General features: G+C 45.9%; 1 protein-coding gene across 1 annotated transcript in view; it reads left to right on the plus strand.

The window, feature by feature from the left end:
- Positions 1–12,707, plus strand: part of ANTXRL (ANTXR like) — a 58,967-nt gene extending 46,260 nt beyond the window's left edge. The window contains exon 18 of the mRNA XM_083738399.1: positions 10,987–12,707. Within this exon, the coding sequence (XP_083594525.1) occupies positions 10,987–11,214 (228 nt within the window). The 3' untranslated portion in view covers positions 11,215–12,707. The remainder of the gene's footprint in view (positions 1–10,986) is intronic.
- Positions 12,708–13,298: the final 591 nt, after the last annotated feature.

Consider the following 13,298-nt stretch of genomic DNA (forward strand, 5'->3'; position numbering starts at 1 on the left):
AGGAGTTCCATCGGCCCTTCCCTGCCCGAGGGGGGAGGAGGGAGAGAGACTCTCGCCCACGCCGCCCACAAGCCCGGCATGAGGCGGTTGCTGTGCCATGGCGGCCGCTGAAGCACCGCCCTTCTGCGTCCCTCCCCATCCCCTCCTCTTCCTCCTCCCTCAGGCCGCCTCCTCAACCGCTACTGCAGCCTCCGGCTTCCCCTGGCAGCGCAGTGGAAGTCTCACAAGAGAGGGGCTGCCTGCCCGCCCACCACCACCCATCTCCTCACAACGCGCCCCTGAGGGGAAAAAGGGAGAGATGGAGACGCGGCAGCTCGTGCATGTGCTCTCTCTCACGGCGGACGACCCCGAGCCGCTGCTTCCCTCTTGAGCTGGGCGAGCATGAAACCTGGGAAATTTAAGGGACATCATCAATAAGGGACAGCAGCAGGACACGGCGCTGGGATAAGGGAGTTTCCCGCCAAATAAGGGACGGTTGACAGCTATGATCAGAACTGGTCCCACAATTAGGAAAAGTGAACTGGTATTCAAGAAGCGACAACAGAGGAGGGCTGGAGCTGAGAGGGAATTACTGCCCAATGTTATGTGATGGGATGATGAGCTGCTTGTGCGTAAAAGCTTAGTCCCTCAGAGCTTGGGCCTGGTTATCAAAGCTCTGTCTATAGCGGAGCCCCTTAAACATGACTCCCTCAATCGCTGGCAGAATCCGACAGTGGGCGTTTGCGGAATCTCTTCCAACATAAAAGCTCCTTAACGGAAACGCGTCTTCGGGATTCTCGGCGCGACAGTTTCCGGCGAGGAGTGGGTGTACCTATAGGAGGTCCTGAAATCTCTCCACTGTTTTCGCTGGAAGTCTCCCTGAGCCATCCCTCCGACTCACTTTCCCTTGGAGCTCCCTCTCTCCCCCTGCTGGTTCCCTCCTCTGCCGCCGAGTCTCTCCTAGCCTCCGTGAGCCCTTCCACCACCTGCCTTTCCGATGGCAGTTCCCTGACAGTTATGTGCTCCTCCCTTCGCTAGCCATATCGCCAGGTTATGTTCCTGGTTAGGAACGCAAGAGGAATCCTGATAGATGAGACCAATGACCCCTCTAGCCTGGCATCTGGATTACAACAGCCTTTGAGGGCTTTGCGGGGCAAACGGAGGAGATTCCATTTATACGACTGCTAGCAGTTGGGTGAATGAATAAATAAATAAATAATGGAATAATAGAATTGTAGGGTTGGAAAAGACCCTGAGGGTCATCTAGTCCAACCCCCTGCAATGCAGAAATCTCAACTGAAGCATCCATGGCAGATGGCCATCCAAACTATATACCAGTAAAGTGAGATGAGCGCAGCAACCCCAGAGTTGGCCATGACTGGACCTAACGGTTGGGTTCCCTTTACCTAATACGTACAAGCGTTTACAATTTAAGTGAATTAAATTGCTGTACTTAACAACCTTTGCCTAAAAACCTCCCAAGGAAGGAGAGTTCACCACCTTCTGAGGGGGACTGTTCCAATGCTGAACAGCTCTTACCATCAGAAAGGTCTTCCTGTCGTTTAGTCGGAATCCCCTTCCTTGTAACTTGGAGACATTGTAACTCCAAAGCAGGAGAAAACGAGCTTGCTCCATCTTCCATGGGACAGCCCTTTAGATATTTGAAGATGGCTTTTAAAAGAAAATAGAAGGAGCAGGTGGGAGCACAGTGGAGGGGCAAACAAGTTCAAGGCCCATATTCGCATAGCACTGTAGCATTCCTGGTCAAGGACTAGCGTGTGCTTTTTATTTATATATATATATATAATTTTTATTAATTTCAACATGCCAATTATTATACATTCCACAGAACTTCACATCTTATACAATCTTTTTGGACTTCCATCAGCACCTCTGATGATCCACCATTTTTATCATTTCTTCTCCATTTCTTAAATTCCTATTGCCTTTAATTATCTTAACTCACAATCCACCTCTTTAACCATTTTTGCAATAATTCAAATAATTTACCTCACAAAACTTCTTGCAAACCTACAAACGTAATCTGGTCATCACAATTACTTTTCAAATAATCCGTAAATTTACACCAGTCTTCTGTGAATCTCTGGTCCCGCAGGTTTCGAATTCTTCTGGTTAGTTCAGGGGTCTGCAACCCGCGGCTCCGGAGCCGCATGTGGCTCTTTTACACCTTTGCCGCGGCTCCGGGGCGGATACTAGCGAGGGGAGGAGGTGCATTGTGCGCCCCGACACTCCCCACTGTGGCGGGCGCTGTACTGGCTGTGACGTCGCATGGGGGCCGTGCGTGCGTTAGTCACACACCGTCCCAACGTCACCTTCCCACCCGCTGTCAGATCGCGGCTCCAGAGATATATTTGTTTTAAATGTCGCAATGGTTTTGCGGCTCCCAGTTTTTTTCTTCTTCGGAAACGGGTCCAAGTGGCTCTTTTTGTCTTAAAGGTTGCAGACCCCTGGGTTAGTTTATCCAATTCTGCACAGTCCATCAATTCCATCCTCCATTCTTCTTTTGTCGGTAATTCTTCTTGCTTCCATTTTTGTGCCAATAATATTCTCGCTGCCGTCATTGCATATAAAAACAACTTACAATCCTTTCTGTTTATATCATCTCCTACAATGCCAAGTAAAAATGTTTCTGGTTTCTTAATAAATGTATATTTCAACATTTTTTTCATCTCATTATATATCATCTCCCAGAAGTTTTTCACCTTTTTACATTCCCACCACATATGATAAAATGTTCCCTCTTTTTCTTTGCATTTCCAACATTTATTGCTAACTTTATACATTTTAGCTAATTTAATGGGTGTGTGCTTTTTATTTTCAAAAGCCATCCAGGTAAAATCGTCACTTGCGCAAAGGGCACATCATTTAGTTGACCTCTGAGAAAAGAAGGCACAAAGCCCATATCCTTTCCCCTCTGCTTGACCCCAGAATCTGATTGAGAGTCATGGCTAATATCTGTAGAATAAATCTGTGAATTTATCTAATTTTCCATGAGTTTGTGAGTCACATGTGACCAGCTTGTTTCCCTGTTACCGCCGCACAGTTCCTGCGGGGTTTCTGATCCCGCGAGTGTCTCCTGCTGTTTTTGAAAATGACAACATTCTGGATATAATAGATAATTCGCTGGGGAGAGCTTTGCATAGCCTCATTGCTCTCTTTCAGTGCTTCCTAGACTAGACTTTTGTTGCTATGACAAGTGACTTGTCTGCCTCCCAGCTTGACGCATATGCTTAATATCAGTGACACTGTCTTAATGTTTCCTGATGTTCGCTGACCGTGATTTCTGGGTGTCCTAGTCTAGGGGTAGAGCACTTCAATGATATAAAGCAATTGGGCCCAGAAGTATAATAGCTAGAAGGCTGCAGTCAACAAATCAGTTTTTGGCATAGGCCAGTCTAATAGGATCTGTGTTTTGGGTGCTCAAGAATCTGGAGCAACACAGCTGAAAATCTGCCTCTTATGTCACATACGCCTCGAGTTTTCAAGTATATTCTCTGCTGCTTCGAGCAAGGCATTGTTGTTTTTTTCATGTAAGGATGAAACCCCACCCAGTGTGGAAGGAGAGGATGGTGAGAAGATTCAAGGACAATCAAAGAAACATTTAAACATTTCACTGTAGTGTAGTACAGTGACTTTTTTTTTTTAATTTGCAGAATATAGACCAGGGTTCAGCAACCTTTTTCAGCCGTGGGCCGGTCCACCGTTCCTCAGACCAGATGGTGGGCCGGACTATTTTTTTTTTTGGGGGGGGGGGAGATGAATGAATTCCTATGCCCCACAAATAACCCAGAGATGCATTTGAAATAAAAGGACACATTCTACTCATGTAAAAACACGCTGATTCCCGGACGAGCAAATTTTTATGGCCCAGAGAACAAAGTTTGAGAACCACTGGTGTACCATACCAAAGATGACTTCTCAGCCCAAACCGCCCTGATGATTTTACCCAGCAGTTTCAAATTGCATGGGTGGCAAAAAAAAATAAAAAAAAATTGAACCTTGTGGCCCAGCATAGACTCTCCTTCCATCTCTACCCCCTGAGAACCGCCAAGGAAGAGCCAGGATCAGTTCAGCACGCTCTCTCCCAATCCCATCCCTTCCCAGCGGGTTCTCTAAGTCAGTCTAAGCAAAATCTTTCAGTCACTTGAATCACCCATGCCGATAGATTTCAGAAATATTACTAGAAAACTATTTTTAATACCTGAAGCTGTATGGCGTTTTTGACAAAAAATATGGACAGTACTGAGCTGAGGACAAACTTCCGCAAAAACCCCATCACCCAGTTTGATGCTAATAATTCATGTTCCGAGGCTCACCGTTTCTGTGACCTTATTATTGGAGTGTCTGATCCTCTGAGACAGTCCAGCTTATAAAATAATTTAACAAAAAATAATTTTCAGGGATGTGTGGATTAGCATTTTAAAATGTTTTATTAAATATGTGAAGCAACTGCCTTTTTTCAGTGCAAATGTCAGTTGATTGTGCGCATGTGGGAAAAGATTTGGTTAATTATAGATCTATAAAAGCACTCCCATTTTTTTGTTTCCTCTGGTAAATCGTACTCCGTAACTGCACTTACCATTTAGCAGAAGCCCAGTTATAGAAACTGTTATTTTTTCTACCTTTTCAGCTGTGAAGAGTTGGGTTAGAGAAAGCAGGCATGACTGAAAAACACACTACTGTCTTTTAAGTTGCAGCTGTTTAAATCTCCCTTTTGATTAACACTGAGGCAAAAACTGATTTCTAAACCCAAGGCTTTGTTTCTCGCAAGCTGCAAACTGGTGTGAGTTAACCCAGGCATACATTAAGTGACCAACTGCGCCAGTGGCTTCCTAATTTCCAGCTCTGCTCTCTATGATAATCAGTAAAATACCACGGGAAGCAAGGGAGGTTTTTTAATCGGCCGTGACAGCCAGCCCATGGCCAAACAGAGCGGCTTTTAGCAAGCATCAATTTCCTTAAAGCGCAACCTCCGATACTGGCAATCTAGTTAACATGAATTGCCAGTGATCAACTTTATTCCAAGTCCGTCTATCTTAACAATAAATCTCATCCTCTTCTTTTCTGCTTTGCTGACACCGCAAGCCAGACAGAGCCCACCCAGCAAGGACCTGCCCATCAGAAAGAATAACCTCCCGGACTTCATTGTGTTGGTATCATCAGTTGACAGATATGAGATGCGTTTGCCAAGTGCCCGGGGCTGCTAACTTAGAGCAGAGAGGCGCATGTTGCTTGCGTCCGAAGCAGCGTCTCCTCAGCAAGTTCCTACAGAGACGGGCAGTGTGAAGTAATTCTAAACCAGAGGCCTCGCAGTTCAGGGCACAGAAACTGAAAAATGCGGAGACAGGCATCCATTCAGTTGTTGTTGCTGTTTAGTCGTGTCCGACTCTTCGTGACTCCCTGGACCAGAGCATGCCAGGCACTCTTGTCTTCCACTGCCTCCCGCAGTTTGGTCAAACTCATGCTGGTAGCTTCGAGAACACTGTCCAACCATCTCGTCCTCCGTCGTCCCCTTCTCCTTGTGCCCTCCATCTTTCCCAACATCAGGGTCTTTTCCAAGGAGTCTTCTCTTCTCATGAGGTGGCCAAAGTATTGGAGCCTCAGCTTCAGGATCTGTCCTTCCAGTGAGCACTCAGGGCTTTTCCTTCAGAATGGATAGGTTTGATCTTCTTGCAGTCCATGAGACTCTCAAGAGTCTCCTCCAGCACCATCATTCAAAAGCATCAATTCTTCCGCGATCAGCCTTCTTTATGGTCCAGCTCTCACTTCCATACATCACTACTGGGAAAACCATAGCTTTAACTATACGGACCTTTGTTGGCAAGGTATCCATTCAGTAAGCTGCTCTAAATGTTACTGCTGCAAAGTGGCATTCCTGAGATCGAGCCGACAAATCTTTATAGACAAGCCCTGTCTTTTTCAGATATATATATATATATATATGTATATATGTGACGGGCCTCGTGTGACCACCCTAGTTCCATTTTGACTGGAAAAGGAAAACTTGGGATTGGGGAGGAAGCCAAGATGGCGCCGAGGCAACTCACGCTCTCCGGCGCTCACTTTTATTCTTTTAAAACCTTATCTTAATTGCCCTCCAGATGCCAATCTCTAACAAACGGAAAACATTTTAAAGACTCTGAGCACTTTTATAATTCCTGTTGGCTCTGCGAGCTTCGGCTTGTTCCGGCCTGCTCCCTCCCTCCTTGTCAGCTGCCCGGTCGGGGTTGCCGGAGAGGGGAGAGCGCTGCTGCCTGAACTGGGAGCGGAGAGAGAGGAGGCCTGGGGACGGAACTGTGGGCTGCTTGCCCGACCGGCGGTGCCTGGAGAAGGAGGGTTGCTGCATTTGTGAAACAGCGCTGGTCGCATGACTGAGGTGAAAACTACAGGCTTAGGACAATCGCCAAGATCTAAAAGCAGAGAACTCAAAATAGAGAAATATACTGAGGCTGCTGACGAGCACATCAGGCAGCTGCTGCAGAGAGCAGGTGGGAATATAGATTGATATCCCCCCTTGCCCCCCAATTTAAGGCAGTCGTACCTGGGGTAAACTGCCCTCTCTTTATATCAAGACAACTTTTACCATGGTTTTTACTAGAAGAACATATAAGGAGTTGGGTATACTGCCTGACTCGGCAATCAGCCCCCCGGGCCCTGGTAAAAGACAAAGCAAAATCACAAATTACTTTCCTAAGATGGAAAGTAAGATGATTTTTTGATTTTGATTTTTTTTTTTTGAAAATTCAGGTAGGTAGCCGTGTTGGTCTGCTGCAGTAGAAATAGATATAAATTTTTTTAAAAAATGTCCAATAGCACCTTAGAGACCAACTACAGTCATACCTCAGGTTGCGAACGTGATCCATGCGGGAGGCACGTTTGCAACCCGCAGCCTTCGCAGCCTGAAGTTCCATGTCTGCACACTCGCGTAACGTCATTCAGTGTTTCTGCACATGCGCGAGCGCCGAAACCTGGAGGTAACCCGTTCCGGTACTTCTGGGTTCAGCGCAGTCTAAAACCCGAAAAGGCGTAACCCGCAGCGTTCGTAACCCGAGGTATGACTATAAGTTTGTTCTTGGTATGAGCTTTCATGTGCACAAAAGCTCATACCAAGAACAAGCGTAGTTGGTCTCTAAGGTGCTACTGGACAATGTTTTTATTTTTTAAGATATTTTAAAAATACAGATAAAACCACACATAGCTTTTAAAAAGCATGTAATTATTGTTACTGTTAAAAAGCAATTAAACTGTCTATGGAATTAAGGCAATGTACTAAAATTGGACGCGGGTGGCGCTGTGGTTTAAACCACTGAGCCTCTTGGGCTTGTCGATCGGAAGGTCGGCGGTTCAAATCCCCGCGACGGGGTGAGCTCCCGTTGCTCGGTCCCTGCTCCTGCCAACCTAGCAGTTTGAAAGCATGCCAAAAAGTGCAAGTAGATAACTAGGTACCACTCTGGCTGGAAGGTAAACGGCATTTCTGTGCGCTGCTCTGATTTTGCCAGAAGCGGCTTAGTCATGCTGGCCACATGACCTGGAAAAACTGTCTGCGGACAAACGCTGGCTCCCTTGGCCTGTAAAGCGCGATGAGCGCTGCAACCCCAGAGTCATTCGTGACTATACTTAACTGTCAGGGGTCCTTTTACCTTTACTACTAAAATTATTATTAGTTATGGGATTTGTATAACGAATTTGCATAATAATAAGAAATGTGTATAATACATAGTAATCAATCATCATCCTATACAGTGGTACCTCGGGTTGCATACGCTTCAGGTTACATACACTTCAGGTTACAGACTCCGCTAACCCAGAAATAGTGCTTCAGGTTAAGAACATTGCTTCAGGATGAGAACAGAAATCGTGCTCCAGTGGCGCGGCAGCAGCAGGAGGACCCATTAGCTAAAGTGGTGCTTCAGGTTAAGAACAGTTTCAGGTTAAGAACAGACCTCCGGAACGAATTAAGTACTTAAGCCCAGGTACCACTGTACTGAGGGGACGCAGGTGGCACTGTGGGTTAAAGCCTCAGCGCCTAGAACTTGCCAATCGAAAGGTCGGCGGTTCGAATCCCTGCGGCGGGGTGCGCTCCCGCTGCTCAGTCCCAGCGCCTGCCAACCTAGCAGTTCGAAAGCACCTCCGGGTGCAAGTAGATAAATAGGGACCGCTTACCAGCGGGAAGGTAAACGGCGTTTCCGTGTGCGGCTCTGGCTCGCCAGATGCAGCTTTGTCACACTGGCCACGTGACCCGGAAGTGTCTCCGGACAGCGCTGGCCCCTGGCCTCTTAAGTGAGATGGGCGCACAACCCCAGAGTCTGGCAAGACTGGCCCGTACGGGCAGGGGTACCTTTACCTTTACCTTTTACCACTGTACTGAAATGCAGACACTAAACCAAAAACAAAGGAATGGCACACTATTAGCCCTTCCCTTAAAAGCAGTCAGTTCCCCACAGAGTTAAAATAACTATTCATCTGTCAGTGGAAGGACAATGAAGAAGCCAGTCTAGCTTCTCTAGGAAGTGAGATTCAAAACCTGGGAGCAGCCATCAGTAAGAAGGCCCTGTTGCGCATCCCTAGCAAGATGTGCTTGTGAAGGTGGCAGGCTTCATTTCTTCGCTATGATTTTTATTTTGGCTTCGGGCAATGTGTCAAATACAGAGGGCAGTGTCTGTTGAGCAGGGGACTTCCTGTTTTGAAGCTGAGTGCCTCTGCCAGTTATGCTACACAAGTCTCTTTTCAATAGTCCACCTTGGCCAATTTTTCCCTTTGCTAAGCAAAGCCAGCACTCCTCCTCTTTTACAGAAGAAACAGATCGAGAACAGATTATGCTGAACCAGCGCAGGATAAAGCGCCATTGCTGTCTCAAAGGTTTTTCATATGGTGGCTTTAAAATTGACTTATCCCTGCTGGGATTTGCCATTCTTGTAAAAAGAATGACAACGCTGGCTTACCTTTACATTGTGCAACTAGGAGCACATTTCTATGCATGACTATTCTGAAATAAATTCAATTGGGCTTGCTCTCATATAAGTACAGGCCCCAAAACCCCTTACTGTTCTGGTGAATGCAGGCTGGCATCGAAATTAAAAGAATTATTAATTATTTGTTGCTATCTTTCACCTTTGTAGTAATACAAGGCTGACATTCATCTTGATTTCTTGAAGTCTCATCTCCTTTGAGCACCACAGTACAAAATGAGGCGAGACTCCTGCGATATTTTGCAAGGAAATGTCACACTAGATCTGTTGATGACCGGGCCGGTTTTGTGTCAGACGTTCCAGTCCAGCTTTATTTTCCGAGACAAACGTAGCACTTGGCCTTTAAATTACCCATCTGTCCGACAAATCAAGTGGTGTGGCAGGAACTGGCAATAGTTTGACGTTGCCCATCAGTTTAATTGAAGTGAAAGTAATGCAAAGTGATCATTCTTCAGGATTCCCTTTGATTATGGGCTATGAATATATTTGATGCAGCGAAAGAGGCAGAAGGCAAAAGCTAGCATCAGGCAGCAGTGCTTCTAAGCTTTGAAATAATAATAATCCAGGCATTAGCAAAGATTGAGAAGCATTTTGTTAATCGCAGAGCAATCTGTAACACGACTGATGTGTCTTTGTCTCTGCCTTTTAAAATGGAATCCCTCTCACACACCCCTTTCTTACACATATGCTGTAACCCAGTACGTTCTACTAGAGCAGGCATAGGCAAATTCGGCCCTCCAGATGTTTTGGGACTACAGTTCCCATCATCCCTGACCACTAGTCCTGTTAGCTAGGGATCATGGGAGTTGTAGTCCCAAAACATCTGGAGGGCCGAGTTTGCCTAGGCAAAGCAGTTGCAGTATTATTTCATTGTGGAGTTCAAGAGTTTGAAGTAAAAATGAAATGGGTGTGATTCCGCCCCACTCCATCCCATGTAGCATCAACCAAGTTAATTCTCAAAAGTAAAAAGTGCTCCTGTTTTGAGGTCAGGCGGCTGAGACGGAATGGCCGCTTGGTGGATTTCAGATTACCATGCACATCATGCATCCAAAAAACATCACGCGTACCTGGAGCCCAAAGACCACACTAGCCTCTGGGGTTATTTTGACTTGTGGGAGCAGTTTCCACAGCTACCAGCCAAGAGCCACAGGTTCACGGCAGCATGTTTTTGCCTGAAAGCCACCGCAGCTGCTCAACCATTCAGAAGTAATGGACTATGTAAAACGCAGGCTTCATAGTTACTTAGGGTTTGCCAGGGCTTGGCAGATGACTTGTGGATCCTGCCCTGTGTGTTGGCATCGGCATATCTGCCATAAAGGCCTCGCAGTGCCAACTTAACAGGTCTATGAGACATGAGCCTAATCTTTTGATTAGGCTGTTAGTTGCGGATGTGGCTCCCCCTGGATTCATATATCCCAAGGAAAGGGGCAATTACCGTAGATTCCAGCGTATTAGGCGACTGGGCATATTAGACGACCCCCCCCCAAATTGGCAGCTGCAATTTGGGGGTTCATCTTATAAGCCCAGTCACCTAATACGCTGGGCAGCTCTGCGCAAGGAGAAAGCTGCCCGGCGCGGAGCCCACTGCCCGCTGCTGCGGCTTCAGAGCCGCCGCATCAGTGGGGGGGGGGGCTCCGTGCTGCCCATACCCTGTGTATAATATGACCCCTGACTTTTTAACCTCTTTTCTGCTACTGATTGATTGATTGATTGATTGTGTGACTGCAGTAAATTGTTTATTGCTTTCATTTTGTGGATCAGTGGTCTTGTTAGATAGTAAAATCCATGTTAAGCTGCTGTTTTAGGGGTTGTTTTTAAAAGTCTGGAACAGATTAATCCATTTTGCATTACTTTCTGTGGGAAAACACGCCTTGGCTTTGGAACGCTTTGGTTTTGGAACCGGCTTCCAGAACGGATTAAGGTTGAAAACCAAGGTACCACTGTATTACTAAAAAATAGCGGAAAGAATTATGTCAGTACTTGGAAAGAATAACCTTCCCTTTGTTTGCTTCTCCAGGGACGATGCATAAATTTCACCAGAGTGAAATCAGATGGGACGGTCATCTCATACAGCGCACCTCAGCAGCCAAGAGAACACCACACCCTCAACAACACTCCAAGAAGCCCATCTTCTTCAGCGCCAATTCAGCCCCCTCCCTGCAGGCAACTTCCTCCCGCGCCTCCCCCTTCGAGGTGCCCACCAGGGCCCCCTCCATCCCGTCCTCCGCCTCAGCTTCTGGCTTAAAGCGTGGGGAACCAAGATGGGAGCAGAGCAGAGCATATCCAGTCTTCATTTATAATGAAGAGTTTGTTGCTGGTCAGCAAAAAAAAAGAGAACAAAATGCCAGGCGTCCTTTTGTACTGTCGAGTATATTTATGCCGTATAAACATTCCATGATTGAATCTTGGGAACTGCTGGGTATTTGACAAAAGAACAATATCCAGGCAGCGAGTGATAATAGATTATGCATGAATGGTTCACACACACATACCCTCGTTATGTTTTATAAGTCATTAGCCAGATGGAAATAGCCCGCGCTGATGAATGGGGTTAGGTTTCCCCGCAAATAATTTTGCCATCCATAATAGTAATGCTAGGAAGGGTCCGATTAAGTGGAAGCTAAATTCTGTAAATTTCCCCCTCCACCCCCCCCCCCACTGTCTCAGGTTCTTTCAATGCCGCTGGGAAGGTCCTGCTAATTTTAAGCCGACTAAAGTAACGACTTCATATTGCGGCGGTGTCATTTGCTCTTTTTGGATTCGGGAAGCTTCCCAAGTCTCCCATTTCTTTTCACCTCACAGTTGATAGGGCAGCAACTACCAGGTAGCAACTCTTGCAGGGTACGTGGGGGCGGGGTCATTTTGCACATAAACCAACTTCTGTTGGACTTCCGCTGTATTATGCATTGCATCCTTCGTCGATGGGCGCCAGTCTTCTGATAAATTCAGCTGGGCGTCTCCTTTCCAATATAGTATCGTTCCTGTTTTTTATTCACTGATAAAACTGTTCTGCTTCCATACATAGAAAAAAAAGATAGATGTGGAAGAGATGGTACACCTTCTACTTTACTGCTGGACAGTCAAAATAACTTATTAAATAGTACTGCAGGCAAATGTGCGTCAAAGGCGCCACACAATTATCAGTTCAGGTGCGACCGTGCTGCATGTGCTGTTATCAAATGACTCTCCAGCTTTGAGCTGGGCTAGGGGGGGAAACATTGGTACTTTTTCTGCGTTTTTAAGAGCTTCATCCAATTGAATCATGCAAATCTATGCAAAGTATTAATAGCACCAAGAGGGCCAGGGATTTGGGCACGTGCAACAAAACTGTAAACGATACAGCGATAACAAAATAAAAGAGGAGGATTATACACATGGCCTTTTTTTTTAAAAAAAAGGCATACGCGTTACAGTTGTGGCCTGGTGAGGAGTTTTGAGAAAGTAAAAAGATGGCGTCTGGCTGTGTAGCGTCTTGAGAATTTAAATAGGGTATGTATCAGAGCAGGTCACTGAATGCTGTCCACTGGTCTATCTTGTATACAACTTTCTGTAAGTAACAAAGTGCTTCCAATGTTATACTTGTGTAAGATTTCTGCATTGTGCACATCTCGTTAGCAACATCTGCAAGGGTAAGTATGTGGCGATGAAAGCTATGTAGCAAAAAATATTTCATAATCCAAACTTTTATGTACTTCTCATGGATTTTAAAATAGCAATAAAACTGCTAAATTAGCTACAGATGGCCTTGGTGAATTAAGAAGAAGATAATCCTGACTTTCTACCTGCGTTCCTATTGTTGTTACTGAGTTTGTTTACTGGGGGGGTTGGGATTTGTAAGATCAATAAGGGGGAGAGTTGGCTGTCCTGGCCACCTTGCCCTGTTCCTTAATTCACATTTGTTTATTTAATGCTTTTTCCAGGCTTCTTCAGCCGCTGCTTCTCTCTCGCTCGGTGTCTTGAACAAAACAATGCAGAGTTTGCAATGTGCACACAAATTCTTAACATGCACACAAAACCAGCAATTACAGATGGTGGAGGAAGTGACCTTGGAACCAACTGAGCTTAAAAATAGCCCTGGACTGAGGTCTTGCCAAAACCTCTCTCTCTCTCGCTCTCTTTCTCATTGCTGAGTCAAACTATCCCTCTCCAAGTCTCTGTCGTTCCTGCAGCCACAAAAATTGATACTGAACAAACCAAGAATTATTTCCTTTCCTTTCACACCAACAGTTTGTGGCAGGTCGGACTGTCTAATGTCAGTAACCTAGAGGGAGGTCCAGGCACTCGAGAGGTAGAACACTTTTTCTTTCTTTCTTTCTTTCTTTCTTTCTT

This window comes from Podarcis gaigeae (genome assembly GCF_964106915.1).
Source record: "Podarcis gaigeae genome assembly, chromosome: 5".
NCBI lineage: Eukaryota > Metazoa > Chordata > Lepidosauria > Squamata > Lacertidae > Podarcis > Podarcis gaigeae.